The 21640-nt window shown below is 41.5% G+C and overlaps 1 protein-coding gene across 5 annotated transcripts in view; it reads left to right on the forward strand.

Moving 5' to 3' along the window:
- FAM189A2 (family with sequence similarity 189 member A2) overlaps nt 1-21640 on the forward strand; it is a 61515-nt gene that overhangs the window by 1161 nt on the left and 38714 nt on the right. The window contains exons 1-6 of one of the 5 annotated variants that reach the window (XM_025202953.1): nt 4640-4669; nt 8431-8496; nt 10936-10969; nt 16018-16128; nt 16364-16549; nt 17557-17685. In XM_025202953.1, coding sequence (XP_025058738.1) covers nt 16532-16549; nt 17557-17685 — 147 coding nt within the window. In that variant the 5' untranslated portion in view covers nt 4640-4669; nt 8431-8496; nt 10936-10969; nt 16018-16128; nt 16364-16531. Of the gene's footprint in view, nt 1-720; nt 781-4612; nt 4670-4710; nt 5252-8430; nt 8497-10935; nt 10970-16017; nt 16129-16363; nt 16550-17556; nt 17686-21640 lie in introns of those variants that run through there. The other 4 variants (XM_025202954.1, XM_025202951.1, XM_014519461.2 and 1 more) reach the window with 4 other exon arrangements.

The raw sequence follows: 21640 nt of genomic DNA on the forward strand, positions 1-21640 counted from the left end.
TGGGGGGTGTGGGTGTGTGTGTGTGGGGCTGGGGGGTGTGGGTGTGTGTGTGTGGGGCTGGGGGGTGTGGGTGTGTGTGTGTGGGGCTGGGGTGTGTGGGGGGTAGGCGGGGTGTTTGGGGCTGGGAGGTGTGTGTGTGTATGGGGCTGGGGGGTATATGTAGGGGGATGCGTGTGTATGGGTGGGGAGGCTAGGGAGTGTATATGTGAGGGTCGGAGTGGATGTGTGTGTGTATGGGTCTGGGGTGGGTGTGTGTGTATGTGGGTGTTCAGGGAGTTGTGGGTGGGTGGGGGAATGTGTGTGTGGGACTGGGGTGTGTGTTGTGGGGCTTGGGGTATGTGTGTGCAGTTGTGGGGGGGCTGGGGGTGTGTTGGCGGGCTGTTTGTGTGTGTGTGTGTGTGTGTGTGTGTGTGTGTGTGGGTCTTGAGAAGGCTGTGTGGCTGTGCACTCTCATACACCAACTACCTGCCACAGCTCTATGCCCAGAGAGAGGGCACAAGCACCCCTGAACCCTCAGAGCCCCCTGGGTGCCGGCTGCAGCCACTGGGCTGTGCCAGTGCTCTTGGCATTGGCTTAAACCTGGTGTTTCCTGGCTAGAGGGCTCTGCTCAGGGTCCCACCATTGGACAGATTTGGAGTCAGGAAGGAACTGTCCCTTATACCCAGCTTGGTACAAACTGGGTGGACTTTTTTGCTTTCCTCTGTAGCACAGGCAGGGTTAGGATCTCTTGAACGTATGGAGACAGCAAGACGCTGGCTGCCCCTGCCTTACCTGTGGCAGGTGAGGGTGTTAAGGCTGCATTGCACCAGGCTTGTCAGCAATTGTGTATAGAGTTTTGATGATGGATGTTTAAGGGATGGTTTGGAGGGGGATAATCCTGCCTCAGGCAGGGGGTTGGGCGAGGTGACCTCTGGAGCTCCCTCGCAGCCCTGCTTCTTTTCTGATTCTGTGAACCCAAGTGCACTTCATTCAGAGTCTGGGAAAGGACAGCACGGAGCAGAGCCTGGCAGGTTTCCGTGATAAGGTTTTATGAAACACACAATGGCGAAGAGAAAGCTAATAGGGATTTATAACTCTCTCTCTCACCAGATGAGAACTCGGGGTCACAAGATGGAACGAGGAGGTGGGAAGTTGAGAGCCAAAAAAGGAAGCTCTTTTTCATACAACGCATCATTAAAGTGTGTTGGCACATGTTGCCATCAGATGCGGTGGAAGCTGACAGTTTAGTCAGATTCAAAAGGGATTGGACAGATTCTTGGAGGAAAGGGGCATCAGTAGCTGTTGACACAGGAGTTTGGGATACCACCTCTGAATCAGAACTTCTTAGACCTTAAGTGCTGGAGGCTGCAATTGAGAGCAACAGTGGAAAAAAACAATTCATACCCAGGTCACTCTTCCTTTCAGCATCTACTCTTTGCCACTATGTGGCACAGGAAGCTGGGCAAGATGGTCTTATGCTGTGACCCAGTAAATGGCAATTCTTAGGTCCTTATAAAGTGGAACAAGTGATTAGAATACAAAACATAGGAAAGCAGGAGGGGGAAGGGGTACTGGGAGATGCGTACAAGCAAAGACCCCACAGGAAAAAAGGGGTCACAAAAGCTAAGCCAGGTAATGAGAGATGAATATAGATATGTATGCACAGGCCAAAGAGCGCAGAAGCAACCTTAATTCTGGCATTTCCTAAGTTTAGAGAACTTGATTTAGGAACCATTAACACCTCTAACTTAAAAAAAATACGTATGGAAAATATAGAAATAATATATTTTTATTGAATGAGAGAATACACTCAAGTGATTCATCTGTCTATAACAGTCTGCTTAATATGTGTTAAATATGAAGTTTATTCCACCCAAAAAAGCCAGAGCATTTTGGCTCTGTGTGCATGAAGTGAAGATGGGGGCTGGACCCAATGATCTATCTCATGAGGTCCCTTCCAGCCCTAAGCTTTTGTGAATCTGTGTGAATCTGTGAATCTTTAGTCCTTTTTTAAACCACTCTTCACAGTCCAGTACAATCCAGGTTGTGGGGATCTTCCCATTCCTTGCAAGATTAACGCCTACTTGTTTAAAGCGGGTGGCTAGGGGAGTCAGGGCTCTGGTCCAGCAGTGCTACTGCTTTGCCTGTGACCTTTGATAAACCACTTAACCCCTCTGTATGCCTGTTTCCCCATTGGTAAAATAGATATAATAACAATTCCTCACTGCAGAAGCGTTTTAACAAAGGTTTCATTAGTGTTTGTGAAGCACTTTGAAATCCTCCGTTGTTATATACGAGCTAAGTGTTACATAAATAGACTGTGATTGCTTTTATAACAAAGTGAACCCTTTATATAATATTTTTGTATGTTCTGTAAAGCATCTGGTGTACCATTTGTCTTGCAAAGATAATGAGTAGTAATAATCATTTGAAGTTCATACTGTTACTTAAAGTCTCATTACAGTGGTTAGTGGTTTGCTACTGTAATGCCACAAACCCAAACAAATAGATTATTACAAAAGAACAAATATAGTCTAGATCAACATTTGCATGTAAGATTAAAATATATTTTTACTCTATATAGTCAGAATGAAAGAAACAATACTTTTCCTTATAATAGTAGATGTATATATGGAATTGCAACACTCATTTGAATTTCAGTACTGTTACTTCACTAAGACTGAGCAAATAGTGATATTTCTAGCAGAATTGTGGGGAAAAATTAGGATTTTAATAAAAACACTGAGTGAATCAATCTATTATTGATTTTTGTTTAAACAGATCTCTTTGGTATGGATAATATATGTAGAAATACATATCGTGGTACCAAATCTTAGTAGAAATTGATGGGAGTTGAGGAGACTCAACACCTGGATTGTTTAGCAATTTGTATGGCTAAAGTCTACAACATATCCTTTGTCTGATGAAATAATAAGCAGCCACACTGAAATCCTATGCGTAAGGGAACCGAGATAATTTTAGTTGTAAAATCCCTATGAAGATATCTTCAAATGTAGTCTTTTCAAACACAAATTTACACCTACAAATCCTCCCTGTCTGAAGTAAGGCAATAAATGTAATTATTCATGCTTAAGCTAATATATTACTTTAAATATCTAAACCTCTATTACTGTATTTTAAAATCAGAATTATTTCAAATATGGTTAAATGTTGGTCCTCTTTCAGGACTGCATGCATACGACATTTGCAGGTTTATCTTGGATTAGTTTTTGGATTACCTGAGTACAAAATAAATATCTGATCCAGTTCTCAATGGGAAAATGTCTTTTTTTTCATATTCTTATAATTCCAAGGCAGCATTCCATTCAGCTATGAAACTTTTCAAAATATTAATTTCAGGTGCAATGGTAGGCATGAGAAATTTTAGTTCAAGGGCAATTATTTTTAAAAACTGCTAAGATATTGAACATAGGGTGTGGTGCTGTTTGATCTGTGATAATAGCCTTACCATGGTGGTTTACTAAAGCATGGCACAGGAAAATTGTGAATAAGGCCTTTAAATTCACATATATCAAAGGTGTGGTAAACAATCATGAAACCAGCCTTGGAATCCTTACTAAGGCAAATTGACATCAGTGATATTACTGTGCGGTGCTGGATTATAACACCACATGATTATTTTGCACTCAGTTAAAAATACTTTGTTAGGAACTCCCAAATTATATATCTGTTTTTGCAACAAGACTGCTCATATCAATTAGGGCTGTGTGAAACGGCACCATTTCATTTCAACTTCTGTGTCTACATTTTGATGGGACAATGTTTTGTTTTAAGTTTTGTTTTGTTTTGAAGCTGTGTTCAGTTTCATTTTGTCAAAGCCATTTCACTGTTTGACGTTTCGTCCATAAGTTATAATGGGGAAGCACAAAACTGCCTATGACTTTGTCATTTCCTAGCAGATTTGGATGAAAACCCCCGGTGGTAGCTCCTGCTGAGTGCATGAAGCCTACCAGATTTCAAGGAGATAGGTGCAGGGTTTTCTGGGAAACTGCACCTCAAAGTCTTGAAAGCAAAACTTGTGTCACTCCAAAACAATAGAGTAAAATAATGTGACATACTACAAAGATTTCCCTGTACTATGGCTCTCAGCCAGCAGTGTACTTGGGTTCATCCGTACCTCTAAGTGTTGAGCAGGCCCTTTCAAATTACTCATAGATCTAAAGTTATACATGTGCTTAAATGCTTTGCTGGACTGAAGTCCAAGTTAGTATAAATGTTTACTTTAAGTTTACTGACACAAACTAACTTTTATTTTCTCTATACATATTTCTAGAGGGCCAAAAAATAAAAGTGCAATGGGTGGAAACATCCTGGTTCTGTTATTACAATTACAATCACAAGTTCAGCATCTTACCAGCATTAATGCTGATTTCCCACGTATTTTTACAATTTTACACCAGTATATTTCCACTCAATTCCTTGGGTATACTCCTAAAGTATACCTATGTACAAGGGGAAAAAAGCTCATTCTCTTAAACAAGAGACATCTTCTCATTGTGCCAAAGTATTTTTCATATAGCAGTGATAGGTCATGAGCTACTGCAGGTCTGCCAACATAGTAATTCTTTCATAACAGTTTTTGTTTTGTTTTATTTTTTGTTTGCTATTGCAGGTGATCTTGTCAGGAATCATAGGATTAACAACATGGAAGAGACCAATGATACTTTTGGTATGTACCAATTAAAATGAGAGAAATGAAGTAAAGAGAAATGTCGAAGTACTCTTGATGAACAGGGGCATTGCATTAAATATTATTTAATTGAAGCCTTGGAGCAATACAAGTCTACAGATGATTGTGACAACTTCCAACAGATCAAGAAGATTGAAGTAGACTATAAACATTAAATAGACAGAAAGAAAAATAATATCAAATGAGGCTATGGGGGGAATTGGTAGCGGCAGGAAAAATAATGATAAACAGCATTTTTGGCAAATTGTAGTCAAAGGGTTAAACAATTCTAGCTTAATTCCCAATCTGTATATTCCTGAATATACATGGGTTTTGTTTTAAAAAAAAATAAGTTTAACAACTTACAGTGGCAAACAAATGATGGCTTCTTGCTGAAGAAAATATGTTAAGCTACAAGCAGATCATTATCTCACCTCTGAATCTCATATAACAGCACATATATTCTAAATGAGAAATGAAAAGACCCCCAGCTTTGATTTTCTTCCCTCAAGAAATTTTCAAGGAATTCTTTGACTGGTGGTGTCCAATTTTGCTTCTAGAATGCATTTCTTAGGGGATCTGGTAAGTATTTTCGTCCAGTTGTTTAGAGTTCTTACTTGAGCTCAGGTGCTCACACTATCAGTCAGGTTTCAAAGCTCATGAGCCTTCCCTCCGCCTCCCCTCCCATCATTGAATTAGGTAGAGATAAAAGCTGCCTTAAGAAGTAATTAGAAATCTTTTCTGTTTTTTATGAGAACCATAGGTCAGCACCCCAAAGTTCAGCTCCATACAATAAAATGGACTCTACCTTAGATCTATAGATGTTTAGGGCATTTATACACATGCTGTGGGGGGGTACTTTAATTAGAGTGGCTCTAAGAGATGGTCTAATTAAAGTGACTGGAGCATCTCATGCATCAGTGTCCCTGCGCTTAAAAACGGCAGTGGGGGCACTCATTCAACAAGCTTTAGTTAAAGTGCCCTGCAGCCATTTTTAAGCATGGAGACACTGATACACGAGAAATGGGAGGCTGCTGGAGCGCAGTAATTACTTGATTAATCGATTCTGCTCCGATGCGCTGTATTACAGCATGTTGGAGCAGCCTCCCTGCTCATGTATAAGCACCCTGAGTGCTGCCAGAACTGCTCTTCATCCTATCTTATTGTAAAAGGATAAAACTCCGCCCAAGGCTTGTTTTGCTCTACTGTTTACATTTTCAGTGTACTGATTCCAGTTCAGGTTTTTGATAAAATAGATTCCAAGTTATTAAAGATACTAACTAAATTATTTTATCCATAATGTGGCATATAGGTTTTTTTCCACGCCCCAGCTCTTGTTAGCAGTAATGGGAATTATTGTATCCTTTCAATACAATTCATTTTGTTCTTGGCTATACAATTTTTTCCACATTTGTGTAAGTATTTCCCAATAAGCAAGTGTAGGTTTAGTATAACAATTCAAACCTTTGGGAGTAATGTATTATGCTTCTTTTAAAACAGTAGTTTGAGGACTGAACTCAGTTAGAATATACTAGTGTCTATTAGTACAGCAGAGAGGTACACCAGAGACTATTGTCTTAAAACTTCTGACTTTTTTCTGCCATAGATATTTAAGACATTTAAGTATCTTACTGCTTCAGGTATGTAGGCCATATCTAGTTAGAAATTAAATTAAATGTTCTGGATCTCAGTTGGTCTTGATGTCTCAGGTGCCTGGAAATTAGATAGAAAGCCATTCACCTCAAGTGCACCATTTCAGATTTCCCATGGCACTAGTAACTAAAACGTATTGCCACTTTATAGAAGTGTGTGTTAAACTGGGTGATTTCAGTCCAGCTTCACGTTACAAAAACGGTAGTGCACTGACCAAGGGCTGTAGTGGATATAAAACCAGTTGCTTTCTCATTTTAAGGCGAGTTCCTCCTGTTTGGGGAAGTGCAGACAGACTCAAGGCACCCCTTCTCAGACTCAAGGCAGCCCTCCATAACTTCTGTGAATTGAGTGGCACCCCATTTAAAAAACTACTTTTTTTATTACAGGGCTCACCTTCTTGCAGAGAGGACAGGCAGTGTGGGTAGGGTAGTAGCACAGAAATAAATATAAATGCCATCTGTCTTTAAGTGTTTTAGGCTGTGAGGAGCTACACTGTTTCTTCATATGAAAAACTTGGTTACTGCATTTTGTTCCTGCTGGTCCTTATCATCTCATTCTTTTCTACAACCTAATCCTCCTTTCATAGTCCTCTTTCTTTAAATTTGAAGGTTATTTGTAGTCTTACCTAAATGCTGAATCAACAACACATCTGCCCTTTTACTTATATCCATAACGAGTAGGCCCTGCATTGTTTTTTTTTCTTTTATATTTGTACATGTATTTTATTGAAGTGTGATGTTTTTTCAAGATTAGGCCATAAATTCAATAGTTCAGAAAAAAATCCACAATAGAGGATGTTAAAAAAAGTAGCAAGGTTAGGGGCTGTAAAGCCATGGAAGGAGGAATAACTTATTAACATTCAAAGGAAACGATGTACAGGAACAGCTGCAGTATATCTTGGAAAGATGACTAGTATCTATCAAGATGCTATTTCGGGTTAAATTCCTAAAACCCCTTGTCAGGGATAGGATGGAGGGCCCCCCCCCTGGGAGCTATGACTGTATAAGTTATACAGAAAGATTCCTCCAAATTATAAAGACAGACTAAGCAGGCATGACATGGCAGGGTTTAGGGACATGAGACTCATACTTTAAATGAGGCATAGTTTTTTAGAGCTGATCGATCTCTGCTCTTCAGGCTGCTACTGCTCTTCAGGGGACTGAGGAATGGCCTCTGTCCCTTTTTTACAAGGGGCAACCTATGCAAGGGCTCCTGTCCAATGACTTCTCCTGAGTATAGATCTATTGGCCTCTTGAGCACTCTACCTTCAGGGCTGCCTTCTACATCAGTATATTCAAGACCTGCAGAGAGCCCTTCTCTCTGATTCATAAGGGGCACACAGATCACATACTTCTCTTTGTTAACCTGTTCGAGGTTATGACACAGTACTCTGTATTAAAATAACCCTTGCAGATGAATTGATTTGATATGTAGTCAGTTTTACAAGTTTTCTGGAGAATGTAGATATCTAAACATCTTTTGAATTTGGTACCAGTATCATTCCAGAAATATGAGCACTTAGGACAGCCTCAAGCACACAGTATGAATTCTCAGGATTGTTATTGCATCACCAACTTACATTAGTATTTGCAACATCTGCATGAAGAGATTTTGGACAGTGTTCAGTGCTTACGACATTAGTTGTTGGGTTAATGATGATCATAAATCTTACTTCTGCCATAGTGTCAACATTAAAATCTTCTCCAATGCTCCTAGGTAAAAGCTTCTTATCTTTCTTTTTGTCCATACCTGCTATCAGTGATTGTTTCTTTATGTAATCCTCAACCACTTTAAGGATTGTAATTTAATATAATGTGATGTAGATTAGAAGTAATTCAACCTAGTAATTAAACTTTGTCTAAAAGCTATTTGATTTGATTTTTTCATTTTCCTTAATTTTCTTGTAAAGTTCTAATTATTTCTGTAAGGGCCCTGTGTGCTAATCATCTACTTCACTTACAAGGATCAAGATTTTTTTCTGCCATTTCTGGAAGTTTTTTGATTAAAACGGTTTCTTCTTTGCAGTGGCACTGTGGCCACATTATTCACAGCCCTTTGGTAGAGATTTCTCAAGTACAAAATGACTCTCCTTCTTTCCTCCCTTTTAGGTAAGCGTTTATTGCTGTTGTGAAGTTTTCTTTGCGCATGATCAAAGAAGGATAAATTCAACACTGGTTTGTTATGTCCTATGTATCTTATAAATAGAAAAATGATGGGTCTGTTATAAATTTACAAAATAATAGTATCCCAACTTTCCTCTGGTTAGAATCATAGAAAGTTAGGGTTGGAAGGGACCTCAGAAGGTCATCTAGTCCAACCCCCTGCTCAAAGCAGGACCCTCCCCAAATAGATCATCCCAGCCAAAGCTTTTTCTAGCCAGGTTTTGAAAACCTCCAAGGATGGAGCTTCCACCACCTCTCTGAGTAACCTGTTCCAGTGTTTTACTACCCTCCTAGTAAGAAAATTCTTCCTAATATCTAACCTAAACTTCCCTTGCTGCAACTTGAGACCATTGCTCTTTGTTCTGTCATCTACCACCACTGAGAACAGTCTAGCTCTATCCTCCTTCAAACCCTCCTTCAGGTAGTTGAAGGCTGCTATTAAATCTCCTTTCAGTCTTCTCTTCTCTAGACTAAATAAGCCCAGTTCCCTCAGCCCCCTCACCATTTTCCTCCTAAATCATGTCCCCCAGCACCCTCACCATTTTTGTTGTCCTCCATTGGACTTGCTCCAGTTTGTCCACATAATTTCTGTAGTGGGGTGCCCAAAACCGAACACAGCCTTGGGTTAGGTGAGACCTTCCTGTATTCCTGAATCATGTATCCAGCACAGCCTTTAGCAGGTTGAAATATAGTTAAAAATATTAGCTACCATATATGTTACAAGATCAGGTTATGTACTAAGCAGGCCCCCTGACATGGTCTTTTTTTTGTAGGTTAGACTGGATATTCAGTTTGGAAGCTGTGGCAGTCTGAAACCTACCATGATTTTAGTTGCCCTGATCTTTCATTTTGTAGGGTCAGTTAGTACACACTTTTGCTGTTCTGTTTTTTTAACATTTGTAGCTTCAGTTTGATTTTCCAAACTCTTCATGTTGTTTCTCTAATTTGCCCAAGTTGGCTGCTAATATTGGCTTCCTCAGTATTGGGTTGTGTGTCATTCACCCTTTTAATGGAAACTTTTCCTTTCTTCTAAAGGCTTTCCCATTCAAAAACTCTTACATTTGGCCTTTAACTGAAGGCATGCCTCTAAACTGTATCCGTGCTTCCTCAATATATTAAGGTAACTGCAGTATAGTTAATACATATCTCTTCTAGGCCATGTTTGCCACAACCAGTGTGTCCTCGGGTCTTACTGTTCTCCAGCTAGTATTAAGCTAGTATTTTTTTCATCTGTGCCCGGTTCACCCCTGGATTATTTATGTAGCACTTTCAGGTGATCCATGAAGTGTTTTACTGATGAATCGTGTATCAGTTGGTGATATGCGATGCTGGTTACAGCCCAGTTCAAGATGCATTTGACCTTGGCTTTCTGACTAGCTACAACCAACCTCTCAAATCAAGTACATCTCTATATCCCTCATGGCTGCTTTGTGATTTTTTGTTGTGTGTTTTTCTTGAGAGGAAATTTATTTGTGAACAGATATATGAAAGACATAAGTAGAGCATTTGCAAACACACAAAAGGACAGAATCAAACTGCTAAATGACCTGGAAAGATTAGCACTATGACAGCTGCAGGCAACAAAGGGATATTCAGTACTAATACATATAAAGTCCTTGCACAAGGAGAAGAAATTAACAGTTTAAATGCAAATTGTGTAGATGTAACTGCACCAGTCAATAACATCATACACATTGCAGTTTTATTTTAAAAAGCTGTCTGTGAAAATAGCAGTCAGTGCTTTCATATTCATAGTCAGTGATTTCCATTCCAGATACGGTCAGCTTACAAGTAAAACATTGTTTTTCTAACTGCAAACTCAGCCTAGGCTCAAGCTTAGTTCTTTTCCTTTTTTGCAGCATTAGTAATAATTGGAGTGGTTTGAAATATTGTGTTTGAAACAATTTTTTTAAGGAAGCAACTTTTTTTTATCAAAAGGGAAACTTCTGCCAGGAATGTTTATAGTCAATAAAATTTGGGGGTTTTTCATTAGAAAATGGAAACGTTTCTGGGGTCCAAGTTTTCATTTTTTAGTGAAATTCTAGAATAATTTGTCTGAGGAAAAATGTTGATAAAAACATTTTGTTTTCATGCATACAGAAGTATTTCCTGAGCAGCATTTGTTAATCAAGATGTTGTAGGGCGAATTATGTCCATGGTAACATCTCTGTACTTCACTGCCCTGGAGAGATTTGGCCAAGATGAACAAAGTGGAACCATACCCTTTGCTCACTCCTAGCTATGTACTCTCCAGAGGCAACAGGAATAAAAAAACAGGAAACGTGGAGGTTATTGGCACATATAAGTATGTAAGTATTTGTAAGTTTGGAGCCCAAGCCTCTTTTTGTGCTCTGGGCTTATCTGAATGAAATAACTACCAGTAAATAATTTCAACTGTTATTAAATTATCTCACTGTAAACAATCTGATCCTGTCATCCTTTGCTGTACAGAACTCTTGTTGATATCAAGGGGAGTCTTACTCAGGTAAAAGCTGCAAGGCTGATCCTTATTTATTTATTTATTGAATTTATATGCCACCTTTCTCAACAAAATCCCAGAGCTGTTATGTAATAATCTATATTTTTAACATGTATAAGAGGCACTCTAAAACTATTTTGCATTTATTTCCCCCTCCTGCTTTTTTGTTTTTATATCCTCAAATTATTCTAAATGAAAAAGCTTTTCCTGAGACTTGCTGTTGCATCTAATGTAAGGCAGAATATTACTTTTTAAATAAATTCATTTATTTTGCGCTTTTAAATGATTTTTTGGTCATGAGTTGTATCACAAATCTCCATATGGTGCAATCAATAGCTCTTTTGATTGATGGAAAATTAGCAAGGTCATAAAATGTAGTGGTTAGTTTGGTATAGCAGCTGTGTGTCTGAAGGAAACTAATGCATTGACTTGTTTTTTGAAAATGGTGGTTATAAACTATTGCTGATATATATAAAAGTTAATGATTATGAAATAAGCGTTTTTGTTCCATATACTATTAAAGTGTTATTTGGGTCTGATTTTGCTTTGAAGTCAGTGAGGCACCATGAGACACATCAGTCTGTGTAGAAAGTATCGCAGGGAAAAGGCCTTGTCTTGTAGGTTACATTTCTGTCACTTGGTCTGTTTCTGCTTCCATTGAAACTAATGATAAAGCAGTCATTGACTTCAGCAGAAATAGGACTAGCCTCACTGACTGAGATTGTGTAGCCTAGATTCTTTATGTGCTTGATATATTTTTGCTTGAAAAATCATCTAAGTAAGGAATTAATAAATAACAAAGTTGCCTAATATTATATATATTTTATTTTCGCATATTTAATTCACACAGATGTTCCACAGGACTTTTTACAGCTGACTACAGTTCAGACCTATCTAGTGCTAAAAAGATTAAGGGCAGTGGGCCAGATTGGATATGAATCTGAAGCCAGAATTTGCCCTACTTCTATTTTTATCATTGCAGTTAAAGCTTGATTCCAGTCTGTTTTGATTTTTAAAATAGCTTGTTTATCTTTGTCAGTGTCTTCCATATGTTAACTCTTGCTGATTCAAATAAATTTGCCTAAGTTGTATATGGACTTGAATTTTTCCTCATAGCATGAATACCCAGTTTTTCTTGATTTTGGTAATAGATAACTAACTTGAAGAGAATAGGTTTAAACATCTGTGAAAAGGTAGGTTGTATCTTTAAGGCCGTAATTATCTGTGTGCTGCAGCACCCTGGGATGCCTTGAGACCCTTTCAGGGGGTGCCACAGGGTGCCATGCAGTGTTAGCACTGTTAGGTGTTCAGTGTGATTCACAAAATAAACCCTGATATTTCAAATAGGATCCACACTGTTAAAAATATTCTGACCTGTTGTCCTTGTGAGTTATGTGCAACAGAAAATAGCTCTATTATATTTCTGTAATCAGAAAAATGTATGATAACTAAGAGCTGAGGTATTTTCTAGGGGTTGTCTTGAGTCTGACAAAGGGTGTCCTGAGTCTATAAAGGGTGAGAACCACAGCTTTAAGGCATGGCTGCAAAAAAAGATGGTGTGTAAACTCTGCCCCCTCAGGAGTAACTGCAAAAGGTATTGTTCCGTTACGAAACACACTTTTGAATCACAGGTCCTTCCCTGTTTTCCTGTTGCTCCCTAGGATGGAGGAATTAATTGGGTGCTGGCTTATGCTACCAGAAACATGGCCTAGCCAGCTACCGTGTGTAAGGGGCACCCTTATTCCATTTTTTTCTTTTGTATGGGTGCATAGTCCTAGTTAAGTTCAGCTTTGACCAATTACATAATTCATTTTTTTAAGCAATGTAAACCATTAGTCGAGTTTCTAGATCAGTGCATTTGATGTAAAGAAGAAAGGGTTAAGCTTTACTTTACTAAGATCTGATGGGTCAGCACATCGTGCATGAGCTGCCTGGAATCTATGCAGACTGAATGACTGAATACAGTACTAATGGATCATTGGCATTGTCTATGATTGTGGAATCAGGAAGTTAAGGTCAGTGTATTAAGGCAGATTTTAGTACTGTGAGGAGCGGCAAGTCCATTACTTTCTCCAGGAAATTAAAACAGGAATTTCTTCTGGTTTGTAAACCACTAGGAGTCCTAGGGCACATTTGGACTATCTTGTGAGCCCAGAAGTGCCACCAAGATGTATGCCGGACACACCGCAGTTTGGAAATTAGGCAGTGTGGCCAGTTAAACACATCCTTGAACATGCAGTAAGCAGCACACCTCAGGACCCCTGTACATGTGCAGGTAAAGGCACTACTGGATCTAATGTATGATCCACACAATCATACCTCATGCCATGCCAAACATGCATGGTAGGAGGCACAGTTGGGGGATTGCACATTAGAATCAATTGTGCCTTAATGCCATGTTGGGGGAGCCCGATCTTGGTCTCCCCCTGCACTGGCAAGAAGCAGGCTCCCACAGTTGGGAGCCACCTTTGCTAATGGGTCTCCCAGCCACAGGGGCCATGTACAGCAGGACTGAGAGCCCCATGTGAGCTAGGGGTTTCACGCACCCCTGAGCCTTGGCAATCCTGGTAGCCGTGATCCCCAGCACTCAGAGGTTTCACTTTGGGCACAGTGCATCCCTGCATCTGGGAGATCTGTCAGCTGATGGGGCCCCCAGCCACAGGGGAGATCCTGCTACACATGCAAATTAAAGCTTGATAGCAACCAGCTGTAAAGTCAGTACACATTTTTGAGGTGTAACTTTACAGTTGGTTGGAGCTTTTTATCATGTGATAGCTATTTTGCCTGTATAGCTGGTCTTAAGGTAATTGCACAATTAACCAGTTAATTGCATGATACTTGTAATGAATAGAGGGGGCCTTAAACTGAGAGCAGCTACCGAAGCATGCTCAGGGTGTTACTACAGTGCCTAGTTTCTGGGTACTAACATGTACTGAATGGGACTAAGTAGGCCGTTGTGCTTCTTGGAGGGTGTTCCTGGGCTTGCCACAGAGGCAGTGTAGAGATGCCCCTATTTTTCTTTGTATTTTGCTTCATGGACCATCCAGATACAGTTTAATGTTTTTGTTTCTGTGTGGAACAGTTTCTGAATTCAAGGGAAATGTGAATATTGCTTCCTTAGGGTCTTAGCCCCAGTTTTCCCACCAATTAAAAGGAAATATTGCTACCTAAATTTTCTGAGATTTATGACTGAAAAGGTTACTAAAAATTTTAATATTTTTATAAACTTATTGAATTGGAAAATGTACATGGGTTTGATATTTTTCTATATCTCTTAGTTTGCTTTAACTTTGTGTATTTGATATCACTTTGTATATACAGGAGACCCTTGCCACTCGTGCGGGATACGTTCCAGAGATCCCTGCGAATGGTGAATGGTGAAATCCGCGAATACTGATGGGGCTCCCTGTCAGACCCCACACCTCCCCCCTGCTCTACCCCACATTGTTCGCAGGGCTCCCCCACAGCGCCTGGGGACCAACCCCTTCCCCGTGAGCGCCGCCGTGGCTGCCGCCATGGGAGAAGATGTTGCCGCCACCGCCTCCCTCCATGTCCCCAGCGCTTGCTCTTTGTCCACCTCCCGGAGTTCACAAAAAACGAGGGTTTTCTGTAGTTTCTTTAATTCAGATGTAGACTAAGTGCGTTTCCCTTGTCATTTACGGGAATTTTTCACATGACAAGTGGAGAGAAAAATGTTTTAAGAAAGTGCAATTGCAAGACCATAGGTGGACTCAAGGTCAAGTATATTACAGGAAAGTACGTTTGACTCCTCCATTTAACTGACTAGGGTTTAAGTGGATGGTGTATTAGAGTGAATGGACTTGGAAAGCATGTTTAGCATGAGATGCGTGTGGGCACTTTAATGTGCTCTTGAGTTATTTCTGTGTGTCAAGGTAACTGAGGTAATCTTCCTGAAAGTGCAAGAAGTGGGTATTGATTGAACTTTGCTTTTAATAACTGAATACTTAGAAATATTTAAATCAATTCGGTATTCATGAGGGGAAAATATGATATAATGGACTAGGGATGTGAACTATCTTATCATCATCATGGTTTTATGGTATGAACAGAGCAAAGTGAAAATACTGCAACTCCTAAAATATAGTGTTTTCTACCTGAGCAGAGTAAAACATCTAATACTATGTTTTAATCCTCATTGATTGAGTCTCATGCTGGGCACTCGCAAAGGATATTGAGAACATAGGACAATAGAAGGACTTTATTATTTTACCTACCACTCCTACTTGCCTTCTGTTGGTGCCCTGTTGTTCATGGTACTGCGAGTCTGTCAGGACTGTTTTGCAAACCAAAAAGCATTGTCTGTTATGGGAAGAGCAGGATTCTATTTTTAGTAGCTAAGGGGAAATAAAATATTATAATTTAAATCCTTTGATTGTGTCTGTGCCCTCGTTCTATTATTTCAGTTATTTTAAAGCATTTGTACTGAAAAATAATTTTACAAATAGCCTCTGTTGGATAAATGTTGCTTCAAGATGTTTCCGCCTCAGAGTTCCAAAAAATGAAAATGAGCTGAGAGACTGATACAAAGTAGAGTCAAGAACTCTGTATCTCATGCTTTGCTCCTGCAGGACCATCTTTCATCTAGTCAGATGCTGGCCTTCCAGGGGTGTTTAACAATTTACAGGAACCATCTGAACATCTCTTATCTGCCAGTAGAAAAAATAATGTTAAAAACTTGGTTCAAAAGTCATTCAGATTTTTTAAACTTACCTTTTTTGTTGAGGGCATACATTACCTGTACTTATCTATATCTGAATGGTAGTGCATATAATCTGTTACTGTGAAAGTTGTGAAGAAAAGGGGGACATAGCAAGTTCTGCACAAAGTTATTGTTCAAAATAATTGACAAAGGAAATACTTTTTAGTGTGACACTCTGAAATCCCAACCCTCAGTGAAGTCAATGGGAGTAGTATTGCCATTAACTTCATGGGAGCCAGAATTTCAGTCCACAAGTTTCACAGTGCATTAGCTTCCCGATAGTGTATTTCATTGTCTTGTTTTCATTGCTGTTAACTGCGTTTTTCTGTTTCAGGTTAACCTGTTCATCTTGCTGTCTGTCGTCTGTGTCCTTTTGAACCTGGCTGGATTTATTTTAGGATGTCAAGGAGCTCAGTTTGTATCCAGTGTACCCAGATGTGATCTGGTGAGCTAATATAGCAAGCTGGTATTGCTAGCTTCCAAGATATACTAATATATAGATTAATGTAGGCAGTATGTCAAGAGAATATGAATGCAACCATAGAATAGCAAAAATAAAAATAATACATGCTGATTTATGCTTAGATTCAGCAAAGCACCTAAGCATATGCTTGATTTAAAATCTGTGAATTGTTTCACTGAAATATATGCTTTTTATGCTAACGTTTTTATGCTTTAAGTTAAGTAGATACTTCATTGTTTTTCTGGACTGGGGTTTTAACGAGATGCTGATCCAGGATCTTAAATCAAGAAACCTGCAAAGGATATTTTGACCAAAGAACAAATCAGTTCCTGGATCTTTTCCAGCATTTAAGCCCATACTGCCAGGGTAATTGAAGGATGTTAAGATGGAAGAGATCCCACAGGTAAAATGGGTGTGACCTGGTAGAATTTATGAGGACCTTGGATATTAGTAGGAAAATCTTTTAAAATAATCACTCTGTTGCTTCACAGGAAGCCAGTGGAGCTTTCTTAACATACCAATGGGAGTAATATAATCAGACTGCAGTGCTTAAAAGCAGTTTGGCAGTCAAGGTCAGCCTAAGCAGTTAGCTATTGAGAGAAGAAGTGGGGAAAATAATAATAATATAGACAAAATGTTTAAATATTGGACTGAGAACCTCAGTTCTCATTTCTGTATGAAAGCATAAGCTCCAGCCTTTACAAGTTCCTGAAATGGTAAGACTATTGTATAATCTCCCATACACTAATGCAAATACTTCCAGTGTTGTGATCTGTGAGTAGTAAGCAGCTGATTAAAATAGTCAGAGACTTGGCTATATAAATAAAATAAATAAATAGACAAGTAAATAAACATGTGTTTGATTTTTACTCATAAATAGAGTTGATAAGATGAACCTGAAAGTTGCAAACATCATAATGGCACACTGGTATAGTCACTGCTGGGTTGGAAGAGATGGAAATATAGCTCTGGGTTTCATGATACAATTAGATGTATAATATTGTGCCTATGAACCACCCAATGGTGGCAAATACAGAATGTGGCTTACATTTTGGTCAAAAAAGAATCTTCAAAACTAAATGCATTAGTGTACGAGTAAAGGAGACTGTTCAGACATTGATGTCATTGAAAACAAGTCCATGTGATTCAGTGTTTTAATAAAAAGTGAATTCAAAAGGGTCTATTGATAAAATTCTAATTTTTTTAGATAAATAAATGAGTATGTCAACTCTAACAGTTCTATAATGGGTGAATCACTGGCATACTGTCTTACACAGATTTGATTTTCTAAGCATGTAATTAGCTCTGTACTATGGTTAGAACATCTCTAGCAATATACTAAGCAGCAATGCAGTATAAAATTGCCTCCTAAATTAAACAGTAATTCACATTTTTCCCTTGCTGTTAAAGGTGGATCTGGGTGAAAGTAAGATATGCTTCTGCTGTGAAGAATTTCATCCAGCAAAATGCACAGAGAAAGAGAATGCATTGAAGCTGTATCCAGTTCAGTCATGTAGTGCTGTTCACCTTCTACTCAAGGTACCTTCCTCATAAAAATCAATTCCTTGATCATCTTCACATGACAATTAGAAAATCAGTATTAAAATGTATTGCCCTTTGCACTGTGGCAATTTCATTGCCTTCCAAGCTATTTCCTCTCAGGCTAAGTACAGACAGTCAAAAAGCCAGAGACTAAATCAATTCAGTCTTTACAGGTGAATCTAAACTGCATAGATAGAACCGAGAAGCAAGTGAACAGACATTCACTTTGGATTCCAGAAGTGCAGCCACATACCTACAGTGGCTTAGGGCAGAAGCTGGGAGGCACTAGAGCATGCCTCCCAGCCACTGCCAAAGGGAAGGGACGAGAGAAGCCTTCCAAGGCTTTCCCCCGACTCCCTGCTTGAGCGGAGAGGGCTTTAGATCCCCCTCCCTGGCCTGCATGAGATCTCAGCCCGGGTGTGTCTTGGGGGTGGTGGGGGACACCCCTGCCATGCTTATCCCTCACTCCCTGCTCTGGGCCCAGGCTGAGAGGGTGGGAGGAGGGGTTTATACCCCATCCCTGCCTTGCAGGGGACCCCAGCTGGGTTCTGTCTGGTGGAGGGAAGTGAGGCAGCCCCTGTCAGGCTTATGCCTCCCTGCTCGCTGTTGATGGGGGTGCAGTCCCGGCCACACTTTTGCCCCCCCAGCAGAGAGCAGGGGGCCTGGCTACGCCCCAGCCAGGGGCTTGTACACTGAGGCAGGAAGGGAGGGGGTTTAAGCGCCCTCCCAGTCCCTTATGGGACCCTGGCCAGGGTCTGATGGGGGCAGCCCCTGCCAGGCTTTTGCCCTCCAGCTTGTGGAGAGAGAAAGGTGCCTGGTCAGACCCCAGCCTGGGGCTGCCACTCTCAGGTCGGGGGAGGGGGATTTAAACCCCCTCCTAACCTTAAACAGGACCCCAGCCCCAGTTTGCCTGGGGGGACAGCCCCTGCCAGGCTTCTATCCCCTGCTCCCTGCTTGAGGTGGGGGGCAGTCCCTGCCAGGGTTTTGCCCCCCCACCTTGAGTGGAGAGTGAGGGGTGTGGCCACACCCCAGCCAGGGACTCATAGGCTGAGGTGGGGAGGGAGGGGGTTTAAACCCCGTCCCTGGTGGCATGGGACCTCAGCCCAGGTATGCCTTGAGGGAGGTGGGCAGCCCCTGCCAAGTCCCCACTCCCTGCTTGAGTGGGGGGTGTGGCTGCAACCCAGCCAGGGTCTTGCAGGGAGAGGTGGGGAGGGAGCGGGTTTAAACCCCCTCCCTAACCCCAGACCCCAGCCAGGGTTTGCCTGGAGGGGCAGCCCCTGCCAGGCTTTTGTCCCTCCCTCGCTACTTGCTTTAGTGAAGGGGGGGTGTGGCCACATCCCAGTTTAAGGTTCACATGCTCTGGCAGAGAGGGAGGGAGGTTTAAATCCCCTCTCTCCCTGCTTCAGCATGCAGGCCGCAAGTCAGGGCATGGCCATGCCCCCCGCTCTCCACTGAAGTGAAGGAGAAAACCCCAGCAAAAACTGCCTTCTTTCCCCCTTGATTGGGGAGCAGACTGGGGTCCAGAAATAGGGAAGGGGGTTTAAATCCCCCTCTTTCCCCCCCACCTCAGCATTCTGGCTTTGCCCCTCACCCCTCCACTCAAGCAGGGAGCAGATGAAAAATCTGTGAGGGGCTGCTCCTTCCCTGTTGGGCAGACCCCAGCTGGGGTTCATAGCCAGGTTTCCCACCCTCACCCCCTTCTCAGCCAGCTGGAGCAGTGATGGTCTGGCTAGGGAGCAGAGGGGTGGGGCCAACCCTTCTCTGCTGGAGCAGACAGCACAGCCCACGGCTGCAAAACGTCTGGGGGACTGTGAGTTAACTTGAACCGGGAAGGGGTCTGGGATAGAAATTCCATAAACTGGTATGTCCTAAATCAGTTCAGTCTGATACTACAACCAGTCAGGTTATCTTAAACTAGTTTTGTCTATTTTGAAAGTGGTTTAAGGGCACTGAACTTGTGTTCTGTTACAGGTTTAAACCAGTTTCTGATCACTTAAACTGGTTTATGTATAACTTCTGTCCCTAGCCTCATAAAATGCTTCCAATTTGGTAGCTGTTGTTTTTTTTCTTGGACTGTAGCTAAAGGTATTGATAAGTCCCTTTTCCTATCTCCTTATTCTTGGTCTAGTGAAGAGGGAGACATGCATGTTCAGTACCCAAGGAACAAGAGCAGATCCGACCATCTTAACAGTCCCTTCAGATCTTAAAAATCTAAGAATAGCATTATGAGGCCAAATTCTGAAATCCTTTGTACTTGGGAGCCAAAATTTCATAGACTCATAGAAAATTAGGGTTGGAAGGGACCTCAGGACCATCCCCAACTAGATCATCCCAGCGAAGGCTTTGTCTAGTTCTGTCTTAAAAACTTTGAAGGATGGAGACTCTACCCCCTCTCTGGGTAACCTGTTCCAGTGTTTTACTACCCTCCTAGTGAGAAAATTCTTCTTAATATCTAACCTAAGCTTCCCTTGCTGCAACTTGAAAGCATTGCTCCTTGTTTTGTCATCTGCCTCCAGTGCAACCAGTCTAGTTTCATCCTCTTTCGAACGCCCCTGCAGACAATTGAAGGCTGCTATTAAGTCCCCTCTCAGTCTCCTCTTCTCAAGATTAATAAGCCAAGTTCCCTCAGCCTCTCTTTAGAAGTCATGTTCCCCAGCCCCCTCACCATGTTTTTGTTGCCCTCTACTGGACTGTCTCCAATTTGTCCACATCCTTTCTGTAGTGGGGGAGGGGTGTGCAAAAATTGAACACTACTCCAGATGTGGCCTCACCAGTGCTGAATAGAAGGGAATAATCACTTCTCTTGCCGTGCTGGCAGCACACCTACCAATGCAGCCCAGTATGCTGTTAGCCTTCTTGGCAACAAGGATACACTGCTGGCTCATATTCAGCTTGTTGCCCACTGTAACCCCCAGGTCCTTTTCTGCAGAGCTGCTGCCCAGCCAGTTAGCTCCCAGTCTTTACTGGTGCATGGGATTGTTCTGTCTTAAGCTCAGGCTTTGCACTTGTCCTTGTGGAACCTCATGAGATTCCTTTTGGTCCAATCTTCCAATTTGTCTAGGTCACTCTGAATCCCAGCCCCAACCTCCAGCATATCCACTTGGCATCATCTGCAAACTTGCTGAGGGTGCAGTCCATGCAATCTTCCAGATCTTTGATAAAGACATTGAACAAAACCAGCCCCAAGATTGAATCCAGGGGCACTCCACTTGATACTGGCTGCCAACTAGACATTGAGCCATTGACTACTACCCTCTTAACCTGATGCTCCAGCCAGTTTTCTATCCACCTTACATTCCATTCATCCAACCCGTACTTCCTTAGCTTGCCTGCAAGAGACCCTATCAAAAGCCTTGCTAAAAATCAAGGTATACCACATCCACTAATCTCCCCATGTCCACAGAGCCAGTCATCTTATCATAGAAGGCAATCAGGTTGGTCAGGCATAACTTGCCATTGGTGAATCAATGCTGACTGTTCCTAATCACCTTCTTCTCCTCCAAGTGCTTAGAAATGCATGCCTTGAGGATCTGTTCCATGATTTTTCCAGGGACTGAGGTGAGGCTGACTGGTCTATAGTTTCCTGGATCTTCCTTTTTTCCCCTGTCTTAAATATGGGCACTATGTTTGCCCTTTTCTAGTCATCTGGGACCTCTCCTGATCGCCATGAGTTTTCAAAGATGATGGCCAGTGGGTCTGCTATCACATCAGCCAACTCCCTCAGCACCCTCAGGTGCATCCCATTGAGCCCCATGGACTTGTACACATCCAGCTTTTCTAGGTAGTCCCTAACCTGTTCTTTCAGAACTGAGGGCTGCTCACCTTCCCCACCTCAAACTGTGTTACCTGGTGGAGTAGTCTGGGAGCTGATCTTGCCTGTGAAGACTGAGGTGAAAAAGGCACTGAGCCTTTTCAGACGTTTCTGCATCCTCTAACACAAGGTTGCCTCCCC

Source organism: Alligator sinensis, unplaced genomic scaffold, assembly GCF_000455745.1.
Source record: "Alligator sinensis unplaced genomic scaffold, ASM45574v1 scaffold308_1, whole genome shotgun sequence".
NCBI classification, from domain to species: domain Eukaryota; kingdom Metazoa; phylum Chordata; order Crocodylia; family Alligatoridae; genus Alligator; species Alligator sinensis.